This window comes from Leptinotarsa decemlineata, unplaced genomic scaffold, assembly GCF_025532065.1.
Source record: "Leptinotarsa decemlineata unplaced genomic scaffold, Ldec_3_MD MMD2_tig00002974_RagTag_RagTag, whole genome shotgun sequence".
NCBI classification, from domain to species: Eukaryota; Metazoa; Arthropoda; class Insecta; order Coleoptera; family Chrysomelidae; genus Leptinotarsa; species Leptinotarsa decemlineata.
In genome coordinates, this window is record NW_027412578.1 from 4839942 (window position 1) to 4856698 (window position 16757).

General features: G+C 33.7%; 1 protein-coding gene and 1 long non-coding RNA gene across 2 annotated transcripts; one reads left to right on the forward strand and one right to left on the reverse strand.

Moving 5' to 3' along the window:
- Positions 1-546: 546 nt before the first annotated feature.
- On the forward strand, positions 547-9807 carry LOC141483078 (uncharacterized). The gene is made up of 2 exons (XR_012465892.1): positions 547-718; positions 6650-9807. It is a non-coding gene; the product is annotated as an uncharacterized lncRNA (long non-coding RNA).
- LOC111502446 (E3 ubiquitin-protein ligase goliath-like) lies at positions 9658-12828 on the reverse strand. The gene is made up of 2 exons (XM_074177315.1): positions 12364-12828; positions 9658-10475 (listed from the first exon to the last, which is right to left on the reverse strand). The coding sequence occupies exons 1-2, from the start codon at positions 12528-12530 to the stop codon at positions 10307-10309; spliced, it is 336 nt and encodes a 111-aa protein (XP_074033416.1). The 5' UTR covers positions 12531-12828; the 3' UTR covers positions 9658-10306.
- Between the last annotated feature and the right edge of the window lie 3929 nt (positions 12829-16757).

Sequence of the window (16757 nt, forward strand, 5' to 3'; positions counted from 1 at the left end):
ATGAGAAAAGCCCTACTAGGTACTATCGTAACTAATTATCAATTATGATACAATTACAATGAACTAGTGATGAATTATTAATAACAATAGAAAACTTAATTCAAACAGCTTTCGGCTATTAACAATTGAATAAAAAACAATTTTTAGAAAGTACGGATACTTCAATTTTGAAAACAATATTAGAGATTCAAATTATTGTCAAAAATTGTGCATCAATATCACGTGTCAAAGCGAATACGCATGCTCAAATGGAGTGACCCTTTTTCCTGAAGTATGAAAAATTATTCACTAGCAGCGCTAGTAGTTCGGTACTGCCTTATCCTCATATAAACAATTAATTAAGTACAAATTACAATTAAAAAAGAATGTTTTCAACACAAGATGTTCCTGGAGCAAAACTAAAATTTGCAACTGTAAAGGAAAACAATGTTGTAACTTCAAAACGTTGGCTTGCATGCCGTAATTTAAAAGTAACTGGAAAAAAAGTTAATTAATAGACAGGTTAGTATAAAGACTCTAGTAAAAGAGTAAAGGTAGATTCAAACTGAAATAAAAGAAATTTAAAATAATTATGAATTTCATATTTATTTCCGAGTGAAATATGAATATAATATAGATGGTAATGAAATAAATTTAATTAAATATAGTAAATGAATATAGTTTAATAAAAGATTGAGGTTATATCTCATTCTAACCAATGGTAATTAACTATGAAAATGTAATAAACTCACTTCAGGTTCATTTATAAGGAACGGAATGAAACGACTTCGTAGAAAAACTTCCTCTATTCAGAATAACTCAAATTGATCTACCCTGTTTCAATTACATGATCCTCGTCGTAATCCTTCCCTATCTCAATGTTACATAATGTTTTAATAACATAAGATCGGCATACATCGAAAAGAGCTGTCCTGGCACGTATTAGGTGTTCTAATTAGAATATTGTTTATTTCTCAATTTGTTATTGTTCCACATTATTTGCTATACCAGTACATCTCCCCCGATGACGAAAAAAAAAATTTTAAACAATATTTTTTTTTCATTCAATAAACAATTTTGTCCTATTTTTGTGTATTTCTACCAGCTTATTATCTATTCTAACTACAACATTTGGATCTTTATCTTCTACTATAATATAAGGACCTTTGAAGATAGGATCATACTTATTTGCAGATGTGTTCCTTACTAATATCTTATCACCTATCCTAACATTAACAGGATTAATTTTAATATCTAGTTTTTGTTTTCGTAACGATTTTGATACCATTAAATTATTTCTCGCGTCATTCCAAGCTGTTTGCAATCTAAATTTTAACTGAATTGGGTAATCATCGAAATTATATACAGGGTCGACTTGTGTAGCAATGCTCGATGGTACTCGACTCATTTTGCCGAAAACCAATTCGTATGGACTATACCGAGTTTCCGTATGCACTGTATTATTATATGCAAAACACCAATATGGTATCCATGAGCTCCAGGTGTCTGGATGCTCTGATGCATGTATGCGTAAATAATCACCTAGATTTTTATGTGTGTTTTCCAATGCTCCAATGGTTTCGTGATGATACGCCGTTGAATTCAGCTGTTCGATTTTTAGCAGTTTGCACGACTCTTTGAAGGTCGACGCTAGAAATTCAGTGCCTCTGTCTGTCACAACTTGTTCTGGAATACCAAATCGTAAAATAAAATTTTCTACGAATGATTTCGCGACTGTTACTGTCTCTTTATTTTCTAATGGATACCCTTCTACGAATTTTGTTAACTCACATTGCAACGTCAAAATGTATCGGTTATTTTCCCTGTCTTGGTCTAAAGGGCCCACCAAGTCAAGAAAAACTTTCTGAAACGCTGAGGTAGCCGTTGTGGTTATTTTCATTGGTTGCCGATGCGGTCTTGAGTACTTATATCTCTGACAGTCATCACAACGTTTTACAAAATTTTCGATATCCTTTCGGAGACCAGACCAAAAGTAAAGTTTTCTAATATTGTTATACATGCGATTAATTCCAGCATGCCCTCCCGTTGGTAACATGTGGTAATCGTTCAAAATTAATTGCTGGGTTTCCTTCCTAGTTATGTGTTGCTGAGCTTTTATTATATTTATTTTTATACCTGCCTTTCGAATTTCATTGGGAATTTCCAAAATGTTTTTTAATAACGATGCGCATCTATCTTCTTTTACTATAACTAATTCTGGAATTCCATATTCTTGGCAAATTTCCTTCAGGTCTCTCAACGATGCACCGAATGCAGTCGCTGATCGAGATTCATCCTGATTCATATAAATAGTATTTGCCTTTTCATCATATAATATATTCCCTTTTATTTTACACTCAGAACGTTTTTTTCTTTGAAACTCAACTTTCGACAAAGGATACAACTGAACAAATTCTTTAGGTGGTTTCAATAATTCTACGACACCAGGATGATCAGGCCTGTTATCGAAAGAGATATTGGACTTTTCCCGTGAATTGTTGCCCAATTTCTTCGTTTGTGCCCTTGTCACGACATTCATGACTTGACAGGAATTAACTGACATTTCTTTCAGTTCGTCGGAGTCAATTTTTATACGACTTAATGCATCAGCCGTTACATTATCTTTTCCTTTAACATAACTTATTGTAAAATCATATTCTTCTAGTGTTAACCTAAATTTCGTTAGTCTACTTGAAGGATTCGTCATACCGAAAAGATATAATAATGGTTTATGGTCTGTAAGGATAATGAACTTTTTCCCGTAAAGATAAGGACGAAATTTTTTCACACTCCAACAAATAGCAAGTAATTCTTTCTCTATCACACAATAGTTGACTTCAGCTTTATTCAGCGATCTGCTGGCGAACGCCACCGGCTTATCATCTGAATTTGACAGAACTGCTCCGATAGCCAAATTTGAGGCATCGGTACGTAATTTAAAAACGTTTGATTCCGAAAAATCAGGATATGCGAGAATTGGTGGTTGTACCAGCGCCTGCTTTAGCGTTTCGAATGCTTTTTGACATTCTTCGCTCCAAGCGAATACTACACCCTTTTTTGACAATCTGTTAAGCGGTGCTGCGATATCCGCGAAATTCTGAATGAACTTCCTATAATAGTTCGCAAATGCTACAAACCGTTTAGTTTCATTCGAGTCTTTTGGAACCGGAAATTGCTGTATAACACGTATTTTTTCAAAATCTGGAGATATTCCTTCAGATGAAATCACGTGACCCAGATACAATATCTGTTTTTTCAAGAATTCGCATTTGTAAGGATTTAGTTTTAAATTGACCTGTCTCAATCGCTGCAAAGTTTTTACCAAATTCCGATTATGAACTTCCAAATTATTCCCGAAAACTATCAAATCGTCCAAATAAATGAAACATCTCTCATAATTTAACCCTGACATTGCTATGGTCATCGCTCGAGATAAAGCACTTGGACTCAGTTTCAACCCCATCGGTAATCTCGTCATTTGATACTGACCTTTATCGGTTGTGAAACTTGTGTAAGCTCTAGATGTTGCATCCAATTCAACCTGATAATAGCCCTGAGATAAGTCAAGATGTGAGAAGTACATCGCTCCGGAGAGTGAGTCTAAAATTTCATCTATGCAAGGTAATGGAAATTTGTCATCCTCAATGCGTTTATTCAACAGACGGTAATCGATAACTATCCTCCATTGTTTATTACCCTTACTATCCTCTTTTTTCGGTACTATTAACAATGGTGCCGACCATTCGGACCTTGTTTCCTCTATAATTCCTTCTGACAGCATGTTGTCAATTTGTTTATTTATTTCCGCTTTCTGCGAATGCGGTAACCGGTATGGTTTTACGTATACCGGAATGGCATCCTTTTTTAAATGTATGGTCTGTTTACAGACATTTGTCACCGTCAGTGGGTCATTTTCAAAGCGAAATACGTCAGCATATTTTGCACAGATTTTATCAATAGCTATTTTTTCCTGCTTATTAAGACCTTTGGTATTTATGGAGTTGAGTAACTTATCTATACGCTCAACTGAAAAGTGTGTGTTTCCAAAAGTATGAACATCAAATTCTGAAATATTTTCAGTTTTGGGCCTAAAATTTTTCAAGTGTACCTCTTTATCCGTAATATTCAGAATTTTAACAGGTATAATGTGGTTGTGAGGCTTTGCGATAATTCCCGCCGTATAAACACCTTCTGAAATTTCTTCTGGTATGATAATACAATCATCTGAGTTATGTACTTGCAAATATTTAATAATTTCGCACCTTGGTGGAATCGTTATATAATTTTCATACTTGGATTGCAGTGGAATCGACAGTTTCCGATTGTTTATATATATAGAGAATGTGCATAATTCGTAGTTTAATATTGCAGAGTGCTTGACAAAGAAATCTGACCCAATAACACCATTCATATCACTACCAAAGTCATTCACCACATGAAATTCGTGACCTATCTTAACGTCAGATAGTTCTAATGTAATATTAGCCGAGCCTTGCGTGAAGACAAAACCCGCTATGCCGTTTATTTTGATTCTATTTGTCGTATCAACAAACTGATTTTTATTTATACATGATGTAAAAATTACGCTTACCGAAGCACCCGTATCCAATAAAAATTTCAACTCACTTTTTCCGTTTTTCATACATACATAATTAAGACCATTCATACTTAAAACCTTATAATCACCTACATTCTCACTGACTCGACCGAAAAAACTGATTAGCTTGCGGGGAAGGGTTGTTTAATTCAGCATCCTGAGCGTTTTCCATAAAAAACCCTCTTCGAGATGGACTGAAAGTTTGGTTGTTGTGATTATTCCAACGCCCTCTAAAATTTCCGCGAAAATGTCCCTGGTTTCGACCCCTAAAATTATTTTTACTATGCAAACTACTTCCTCTGATCTTATTCGATTGTGAGTTATTGAATTGTCCGGTACTGAAATTTGGTCTTCCCCTATAATTCTGCTGAAATCCTCGACTCGTACGGTTGAAATTATTAAGTTTTGAGTTCCCTCGCATGTGAAACACCTGCGAAGAAGAGGTTGCACCTCCCGTACATTCCTCATCTACAGCTCCCGTTATAGCATCTTTCAAAGCGCTATAGTTCCTAGCTTTTATGACAGTTCCCAGATCGTGACTTCGCAGTCCGTTCGCGAAAGCATGAATTGCCAGTTTTTCGTTCGCAACTTTAAGAATGTTCATTGCCTCGACATTTCCATCGGCTTGCGCTATTGTCAAATCGACCAGTAATTCCTCGATTGATTTACCAAATTCATTCACTGATTTATGTTTTTGTTTTGCGTTATGTAATTCAACTGATAAACTTGCGGCAGAATGCTTTGTCAACAAGTGTGTTTTGATGTCTTTAATTAAATCAGTATTAGACGGATATGACGACTCTAATCTCATCTTTGCACTTTGTGACAATCTAGTTTTAAGGACATAGTTTGTTAGTGTTATTTTTCCATTATCGTCTAAAAGACTATCGTATAATTCAATGGCATCTATTAACTGTTTTACAGATTCCTCCGAATTGTCGGTTATAGGCAATAAGCTTGACGCTATTCTGAGATCAAATTTTTCACCCATTATTGTAAAACTTCTAGTAATTTCTGTAATATTAGCTAATCTAGTCTCTAAGGTATTTCGAATATCGACTAATAATTTGTTTGAAGATTCAACATATAACTTAACTTTTTGAATTATATCTGCATCTTTAGGGCCCGCATTGAATTTATTTTTCACTTCATTTAACTCTGATTCAATCCTATTTAATTCTTCAAACTTGCGATTTATAGCTTTTAGATCGACTCGCCTCTCTTTGCTATCTTTATTTAAATTCCTATTAAAAACTTTGAGTTCTTCAAACGAGTATCTAAATAAGTCTATGATGCTCATTTGCTACGCTAAAGACGAAAATAAATCGATATATTGATACACAAACTTATACTAAATAAATACGACCTTAAAATGTCTTTCCATGTGTCATCCAATTTCCACTCTACTTGTTGTTGGTTTTCACTTTGGAATGCGTGAACCACCCATGAAATTCGTTTTCTTCTCACTCCTTACGCCTATACCAACTCCTGACTCCTCGTTATCTCTCTTCTTATCTTCTTTTCTAATGATTTCTGGCACCTCTTTATTAGAAATGCGCCGAGTGCCAAAATGAAACAGGCGAAAGCTACTATGCCTAGTACTTCGGAAACGGAGAACCCATTGCTAGCTGAAACTCCACCACTGTTCCCGGCTTGGCTTATGATTACTTCTTCTTTACTCTCTGTGGATCCCATGTTGGAAGATGTCAAATGCAACTCGTCTCTATTTCTCAGTATCTACCCGTTAATAACATACGTGGTAATCCTGGAATCATCCTGGCAGGATCGCCATGTAATAAACTCACTTCAGGTTCATTTATAAGGAACGGAATGAAACGACTTCGTAGAAAAACTTCCTCTATTCAGAATAACTCAAATTGATCTACCCTGTTTCAATTACATGATCCTCGTCGTAATCCTTCCCTATCTCAATGTTACATAATGTTTTAATAACATAAGATCGGCATACATCGAAAAGAGCTGTCCTGGCACGTATTAGGTGTTCTAATTAGAATATTGTTTATTTCTCAATTTGTTATTGTTCCACATTATTTGCTATACCAGTACAAAAAGTTTACTATTCATTTCATGTTTAGAGCATACAAATGAATATTTATTTATTTTTTGCACTGTTAAATCCACTCTTCCCGAAGCATGTATCCATTTTTTACATTTAACCTCATTAATATGAGGTTTTATAAATGGTATAAAAAAACACGTTTTCTTCCGGATATCGATTATCCGACGTACAATTCGCAAAGCTGCAATGCTTTGTTGGCATTATACTAGCACAAAATGATTTTTATATCAGATTTATATGTTTAAATAATTAATCATTATTACGTAAATAAAACTGTTTTACATGTGAATAGTTTATGCTTGTCCCTACTACTAGTGCTGCCTCTCATGACACGTTCGCTGTACTATTTTCAGGAAAAAGGCTCATTGTGTCATATGTAATGGAGTATGAATTCTTAATGTATTTCCAACGTCAACGTCGTTAATTTTTTCAGTCGGATCTCAGATGCCTTTTTTTTCAATATTGCTTATTCTGTTAAAAGTTGTTTTTCCGTTCACCAGCTGTCGCCCTACTAGAAACGACAACCTTCAAAAGTCGATAACAGGTGCGAGCCAAGGATTAACGTGGTCTTATCTTATAACTTGCGATTCCTAGTACATTATATATTAAATGAATGAGTTTATCTTTACTGATCAAATTGTACATCAAGTTCAACTTATCGAGCAGTTTCAAAAGTTTCGTTCGTTTTTCATGAGTCTACTTTAAACTGTAATATCTCAGTGAATGTTTATTCAATTTAATCGAAATAAGCGCTATTTAAATCAGTGTACTTTTGCCAACGTAACACAAGTCGATTAAATCCGTCAGCAAAAAAATGTCTCACTCGGAATTCGATGAAGGCCGTTTTTGTCTGGCCCTGATTGGCAAAGGTTCTACAGGTGAGAAAGTTATCGAAGTGCTTGAAACGAAGGTAGTCAGTTGACGATAGGTCTGGGGAGTATAGTGGGTGAGGCAGAAATTCGACGCTTAATTTATTCAATTTTCGGACGGTGATTTGTGAAATGAGGGGACAGGCGTTGTCGTGGAGCAGGATCCGTCGATTTTCTCACTCTGATGTGATCGTTTGACCTGGTTGCGGAAAGTTATAGTGAGTTATACCAGCCGCTGACCACCATACAGTAACCATGGTCTTTTTTGGTGGATTTTTCCCTTACGAAAGTTCCTGGGAGGCTCATTGGTGTTCAACCACCGTCCTGAACGTCTCCTGTTGTCGTAGAGGATCCACTTTTCATCACACTAACGATCCGATCCAAAGAAGGATCGTTTTGGTTGCGCAAAATCAGTGAAGAGTAAACCTTGAAATGTGAACATTTCTGTAAATCGTTCAAATCGTCGAGCATCCACTTTTCGAGCTCTCTGACCTTTTTTTTACCACCAGGGTTCTCAAATCATCGTCCTGGATTACTGTAGGTCGACCACTTTGGGGCTCATCATCAAGGTTAAAATCACTGGAACGGAATTTCGCAAAAAAGCGTCGAACAATCGTTCAATACCACTATCATTGAGAAACTCCTGAATTCATAGAGAAAAATTGTTCAAAATTCGCTTAACGACATCATATAGTAATAAGCTGAAAAAAAGCAAAAAAACATAAAATTTGGATAAAATGAATAGTATCAATATATAGAATATAAAATTTTCTATCAATCAGTATACACTACGACACAGTAGAATAAATATTTATTGAGATATGTAACTACGAGAACACATGACATTGAAACGAAGAAAACTTTTGAAACAACCTTACTACTAATTAAACTATTGCTTCAATGTCAAGAATAAGTGAATGGACTCCCACTACTTCAGTTGAAATGAAGACATTTTAGAAGTTATATGTATGGAACATGATCATACACTTTTTCTCAAAGATAATTGGCGGCGGTCTACTCTCTACACAATTTCAGTCTCAAAGTTCATGAGTCGAAATCGATTTTAATTGCATTTACAAATGTAGTAATTGTCAGACAATGAGAAAAGTCTTCCGGGGAAGTTTAGCCCCTAATAAATACACTGAATATAACTTTCAAAATGCATTATTCTTTTTCATGGAAGAATTTTATTCCGCCAATCTAGGGAAAAGGACATTAATTTGGCTTCAAAGTTTTCAAGATATGTTCAAAGGGTGCCTATACATATATATTCATTGTGGGATGAAGAAAATCAAAAGAAGTCTATTAGTTTACAGAGTTGTTTTTGAGCTAATGGGGGTGACTGATTGAACCAATGGAAGATTATTTACTGATAACTGGTAAAACAGGAATTATAGAATACATGCCACACTTGGTTGAGAAGAGACAGATGGGAAATTTCAAAAGCAGCTGTTTCTAAAAAATTCAAAAAGTATGGGCAAGAGAAGATTGGAATAGTGATTGCAAAACACAAAACATTTGTAAATAATGAACCGGTTGACAAAATGACAGAAGTGAACGCCAGAGACGGTAGTGTATGAAATAAGCCCTCAGCAGTATGCTGTTACAACAAAATGTCTTTGTAGTCTATTGTGGTATGCAAGACCATGAAATGGTTCAGAAAACTACTGTGGAGGCAGTAACAGGAACATATATTGTAAACAAATATATCCTATACAATACAGTCAACAATGACAATTAACCTATAAAATTTAAAGAAGCCCTTTCTTTTCAGTCACCGCAAAATGAAGACAATCCACAAATACATGTTGAAACGGAAACAACAATTGAACACAAAATGAAGATATCTGACAAAAAAAGTATGCAAGTACGGTTATATTCATTAGCAAACAAAACAAAATATAGAACATGTTTGTCCACCTTGTCTAGGTCACCTAAGGGATTGCGTTTTCAATATTCATATTCATTTTGATAAAAAATTATTTAATATTGGCTTTATTTCCACCAAACACCCAACATATATTAATACCACTTTCATTTCCTTTTTTTAATTAGAAAATAGTTTTTAGTTTAATGGTACACAAATGTTCATTTCTTCAAAACAAACTATTCAATAAATGAAACAATAAACACTCACTTCATTTGTATGTTTTATGTGCTATAACAAATACACGCTAAGTGTGCAAAGTTAGTAAACACACAGCATAAAAGCGAATAATCGATTGTACACGTCACTTTTGCAAAATATCTTTGCATATGTTTAATTTGTAAAAATATTTCTTTGAGGTTCAATATGTAGAAGGTGTTCCTTGAAGTGAACAGTGCATTTTCTTCTTCACTAAAATATCCTTGTGAAATCTCAGGGTTGGTCCTACATACGAACTATCAGATTCATCAAAATTTCAATTGTCAAACCTCATATAATAAATGTGTGAAAAATTTTGTACTATGTCCAAAAATCGAGAGCCTTTTTGTTTCAAAACCAAACTTTACATATATTTGTGAAAACTTTAGGTCATATAAGTATTGTTCAGTTCAGTAATCAATCTTATACCAGGGCTTTGATATACTATTTTCTCATTTTTCTCGTTAATTATTCGTATTTCAATGTGAAGAATTAGGGTATTTATTATTTCGTGAAGTTACTACATTTTTTTAGTTCTATACCTGATTTATTCCCCCTAATTAACGTCTAAGTTAGAAAATATATCCCTATAATTCAATGGTTAAATTGAAATCAACTATTGACCCTCATGATAATTATAAAAGTAAAGCATTGTTTTATAATCGTTCGGTTTTTCTGCACAACGGACAAGTGTCATTGCCAACAAGCCACTGTGAGATACAATTAGAATGAAATTCATGCTTGCAGGGTAATATTCTCAAATCGCCGACCAATTTTCCTAAACAGATGCAGCACTGATCAATGTTCTTTCTTTTTCTTGGGGGTCTGAAATTCAAAAGATAAAATATTAGCGTAGTAATTCTTAATATTTTGAACTTAGTATACTATTTTGACTTGATATAAACTCTCTTCCCCATGTACTATAGAAAATTAATTTGTATTGAACAATTTAACAGTGAGAGAAACTGCACCCAGCCTAAGCTATTATATATACTTTTTGGGAAAATTTTCTTCATCTTTCAAAAATACCCATTCTGAATAGAGTGAAACCTTGATTTCAGGAATAAATTCATAATGAACAGAAACCCAGATGAATGTTTTCTCACCAAATCCATATGAGATCGTTCATACACCACACTTTTACTTTAAAATATAGGTGTGAACGCTTAAAAGTGAATGTGAGGTGTATGAACACTCATCGACTCACAATATTCACTGTAAAGTTTCGTATTAGGCATTTCAACTATATAGTAGTTATCACTTCTCATGTGGTTTTGATGACCTTCAAAGATTATTTAAAACCTCATGACATTTTCTCATTATCATTAAGGAGAACAATAAATTATAAAAAATCATTATGTTACATATTTTAAATTGATTGAGGTGTTTTCTGGCGTTTAATCTTATGGAGCATGTATTCAAAATCGATTTGTAGTGACGTCATTAATAATACTTGCTAGAATGGAAAGATTCATTTGTGTCAGATGTCAAATTCAAAAATAAAAACAAACTTTACAATTTTTTCTAACCTCAATTAGAATCAGATTTGCACATTCAATTTTTGCATAATTGTTACAAATATAGCTGCATTTTTGAAACAAGAGACCCAACATTTTTTTCTAAAAAAAAATATGAACCAACAAGTAGCTATTCTTCATCAAGTCCACCAACAATATGAAGAAACCAATTACATTATCAAAGTGTTATATGGTCTAATAAATGATAAAACTTGATTAATAACTTTCCAGCTTTATTTTGTACATCCTTACAACATATTTGATAAAAAGTTTTCAGCACTTTCATCAAAATATAGCAGAAACTGATTACTGATGTAACATAACGTCAAATTCTGTTTCAAAACCAACCTCTCCCTAGTTGAAGCTTGGTGATTGAACCAGCTATCACATGCAAATATTTTATATTCAATGTTAAGATTTTATTGAATAACATTTTATGTGAAAAAGAACGCTATTCCTTCTTACAATAAGTAGGTAGTTCAAGATACTACTGAATAAATATGGTTTTGTTAAAAGCCCTATGCATTTTGTATCGACTTTCTTCGATTATTTTCACCTTTCACAATCTGAAAAATATAAAAATTGCAATGGGGAACTTTATACAGTATTGAAAGGGCAAACTTTCTAGTTCACCCTGATGAGTTACTGAGGCATTCATCGGGAACTTTAGAGATAAAGGAGAATTAGTGAAGAAAAAACTGCTTATGAACTTAGATTTCTTTGAATTATGAAGATGGAGGCAGATTTTAGCCTCGGAAACGTTAAGATAAGTATCCATATAATTTCTCAGCTTTTCTGATACACTACACGTGTATAAAGTTATCCATTATTACAATTTTCCTATTTTTAGATTTTGGAAGGTGAAAATACCAAAAGAACATCAATGAAAAATGATTTTACTCCACAAAAACAAACTTTCGTTCAGCTGCTAAAATGAAATTTCCTGTGGAATACATTTGTTGATATTAAGTGTATACAGTAGATTCTGTCATAAATTTAGAGGCTTTGGTTAACTTTAATGACTTCAGTTACTTAAAAAATGCAAAATATATGGTTATATGTTCTCATTTCTAATTATTATTTTCTTTTTGAAACAATCAAGTAAATATTGTCAGGAGTCAAAAATCTTCTGAAGAATGGCTACTTCCAGCTATTTATTTTTAAATATAAGGCAACAAAACAACTCCCATACTTACTCTTTACTCTTGTTTGTGTCGTAACCAACACAATAGTTCGAGGGTGTACTCTGGTGACCTTCATATCTCTGATACTGACGACTCGACGTCCACAATGTGTAAGCTACAGTTCCAGCCGCTACCACTAACATAACGCCAAAAACTAGTGGGTGGAACTGAAGGGTCATTTTGATAGTTTTTTAGATTCCAAATTGAGCAAATGGTTGTTGAGTTCTGATAGACGTCACTTTGACAATAATCCCCAGCAGGAATAAGAAAAGTACTCCAAAATATGTATAAGGATACTTTAGTGGGTTGAGGTTGTTCAAGATTTGAATATTGTCTTTCAGATATACATGTTGCAGAAACAAGATAAAATGTTATAAATACTGTTAAAAAGAGGCCGATTTACTTCTTTTATTTGTTCTATCAATTCTTCATGTACTTTTTACAAACATATCACGAGCAGGTTTGCCAACAGCCAGCGTTGTCAACGCCGCTAGTTAATTTTATTGTACCAACATATCAAAAATTATGGTACAAGGCAAGATGCATAAAAATATTATGGTGCAAGTAATTAGTCCGCTCCTTATGTAAAATATTTTGAAGAAAACACTAGATCTAAGCCACTCTTGATTCTCCATAAAATGAAGAGGTCCAACGTACTTTGGTATTCCATTCACAGAGGCGCTAAGCTCACACCAATGTTTACATTTGGGTCAATCTCATTTCTCGCTTCGAGAGATTTTGACTTGACAAAACAAATCGAACCAGGGTTCCTATGAGTATTTGTACAATGTATGAAAATGAAGTGTTCGAACTGAAAAGAGGCACATGGATTTATGTAGGTGTGTCAATTAAAGCGCCTGCCTATTCCAAAACGTATTTGACCTTGAATGATTCGTGTTGAATATATTGTTTGAAACGATTATATGTGATGGAATTGGTCGATACTTGATAAAAATCCATAACTCATTCAAGTAACACTTCATTTTGAAATTTTCACTGCACAGTTTACAAAACCGCAACACATGCTTCGCTATACAATAGCTTTATCTAGTGTATGGAAACGTTTGAAAATGATATTGCATAGCGAAACACGTGTTGCAGTTTTGTAAACTGCTCAGTGAGAATCTCCAGTCATTTTTTGCTAATTATCATCGAAATTGCAGGATTCTTCATTCTCAGTATGTTAGACATTTTTTCAATATGTAATTTTGATTGTTTAGAACTTTTTTATTATTTCGGAATCAATTGTGCACGCGACCTACGTTGCTGCTTCGAAATAGTCAATTTTTTCAACCAAACTGTGAAAAAATACCACCAATAAAAACATACTAAATAGGTCAACGTTACATCCGGTTCCAGTACTAACTGTAAAGATACGCCTCAAGAATCCATTATATGGCAAAAGACCTGCTTAGTGAAAATTTCATAATAAAGTGTTTTTTTGAATAGACCTAACTAATATACATGATAACATAGACTAGCCATGACCTCACTTTTACATATATTTCACCTGTGGTCTGTGCATCACAGCGCCATGTGACAAATCAAATCACAATGAAAATATGACGTTGTGACTCTATCTGACGTTAAGTGAATGGGTGTCGTAATGCCAAAATGTGAATCTCTTCATCTTTCTTTAGTTGTTGGAGTCAATGTTTTCTCTTCAATGGCCAGTTTATATTATGAGATAACTACATATAACACATATTGATTTTTTTTCTGCCAATACGAGAAGTAGAAGTTGATTTAAAAATTAGTACTCTCGAAATTATTGTAGAATCAGCGCAGCGTAGCGTACTTTACAATAGTACATGATACTCAAAGTCAAAATATGGAACTTGTATTATAAAAACAACAAAACACATCAATCAAACAGCAGACATTCAGCACAAAACAGAAAGTATAAAGTATTACTCACAGATTACAATCTAGGCAAGTTCCTTAATATTACAGATCAATTGGTAGTCTCATCAGTGCGGAACTTAATAACTTGAGAATGATAATAAAAGGGAAGAATTGTACCAATTAACAACCTCAACAACATCACATAAGAAATTACTACCTGTTTAATTTTCGAATATTTGACTTAGTTGTTTAGAGCATGGCTCATTCCATATGTGACAATAGTTTTTTTTATTCCTGATTATATGTGAATCTTTTATTTGCAGTTTTCTTTGTATTTAGTTTCCATTAGTTAAAAACTGACACCGATAAACAGAGTAGCCAACTAAGAAAAAATACAGTTGCTCCAAATTTTGATACACTTGTGATATAAAGCAGAATGTGAAAAACTAAGGATACATATAGATTACGGCATGCTTCATCCGAAAGAAGTCAAGTAATTGGAGTTTGGTAGGCAGAAAAGTCTTATGTGATTTCAAGGTTGGCAATTAGTTAGGTATTGCCCTATTTACTCGAGTGAATGCGAACATGTTGAAATAAAGCTGATTGAAATATTGGCTCAACAGGCTGCTGAGATGACATTGTGATAATTTCTCAACTGCCATAAAATTACATGTCCCATAAGTTTTGAATTAATGTGACAATTGAAAAGTTATCATCAATTTATATTTAGCAGACTAAAACAACCCCTCAAAAAAGCAGTTGTAGAAAGAAGAATCATTAGCGAAAATAATTCAATATTTGACAGATACTACCAGTTTGACAACCTAAGGCGAAACGGTTTTCAATCATGTGATATTGTCGAGAATAAAAATAGAGGAGGTTGTTCATTACTTGATTACTTTGAGATAACTGAATCAGTTCATGAAACACAATAATATTAAATTATCTAAAGAAACATCTCGTTCAGGCCAGTGTTCCATTACCTACACAGTAGGTTCATGATCAGAAAACAACTACTCCCTTGGCTAGTACCACGAAGGACGTCGGATTATATCCGACAGATGTCAGTGCAGAGTTCTTCACTGAAGTTATTCCTGCATATTATGCTGTTGGCGATACAACCGCCAGAATCGATTTTTAATTATTGGAACACACTTGCATACCGGTTTCGAGCTGTTTGCATCTCGTCAGTGGAAGGTAGAGTCCTATATCAACACGAAGTAGATGATTTCCCATAATTAAAAAAATTAGAAACCATCGACTTCGACAGAATTTGAAATTGGTCAAATTTTAATTCTAGATTTTAGTATTTTCTATTTTTGAGTCCATCCCTGTTCGTGATTCGTTACCTGTCACAAAACAGATAAGATGTTCTATGAAGTTGTGGACATAGTTGCAATAATTTTTTTTAACAGCCCTATCAATCCGACTGTAACCTCACGAAATAAATCGACAGACATATTTTTCCCACTGATTCATTGAAGAAATATTTTCAGATGTACTATATTGGATTGCGAACTTTTAATTTTTGCAAGCAGTGAATGAACATATATATGGACTCCTAATGAAGATTGATTTCATTAAACTGAATTAGTGATAAAGGTATACATGATAACCTTGTCACTTATATGCATAGAAGATTATGGGAAATATTGACTGAATAAAATGATGTAAACACATAGCTGTGGATAATGAAAGAGCAAAGAATAATATAATGTAACTATGAATTATATTTCTTTGGCTCAGTTCTAGAACTGATCTCAGGTCGGACTCTGGTCGATTGCATCTGTTGCACGAATTTTTGGTATAAACCATTCCTACAAGTGTGAAAAATGTCAAATTTCAAATAACGCTTTCAATATTCCACGTGATTTATGAATAGAGGTCCCTAGAATAACCGGACATTGCCATGCCTGCTCGATCAAGATCGAGAATATATCCAAATGAGAAGTATAGCAACCTTGTCAACAACTTCATAGAACATAAAATCTGTTTTGTGGCGGTTTATCAATCATGAACAGGAATGGACTCAAAAATAGAGAGAACTTCAAACAAATACTTTTTTGTTTGTGAAATTATAAAACAACGATAAAAATAAAAACAACAATAAAAATTAATTGGCGCTCCGGGGCGACTTTATTGATTCCAGTGGCACATTTGCTTTTTTAGCTGAAGGAAAACCCTGAAAAACCTGCAGCATCACATCATCTGAAGATCTTGATCTTTCAATATTCTCGCTCTCATAAAACAAAATGTAGGGTGTCTCCAGAGGCTCCAATAGATTCAATTTATTGCCAGAACACTTCGTGACACGACTATCGTCGTTTACAAATTGTAAAATAGAAGGGATTTAGATCAATAGCTACTACAGTTGATAAATATTGGGAAATCGAATAAAATTCCGTACTTTTCAGTTTTCGTTCGTATCATTGATGAATAAAAAAAAGAACTGAAAAAGTTAATTTAAATTGAACAATTATTGAATGCTTCTTAGTGAATTTGTTAAAAATTTACTTAACAAAAATTTACATCGTATTGCGGTATAATTCAAACATAATTTT

Coding starts and splice junctions, on each gene's coding strand:
- LOC111502446 (XM_074177315.1), bottom strand. CDS start 12,530: ATGACCCTTCAGTTCCACCCACTAGTTTTTGGCGTTATGTTAGTGGTA. Junction 10,476..12,363: donor GACACAAACAAGAGTAAAGA/GTAAGTATGGGA, acceptor TTTGAATTTCAG/ACCCCCAAGAAAAAGAAAGA.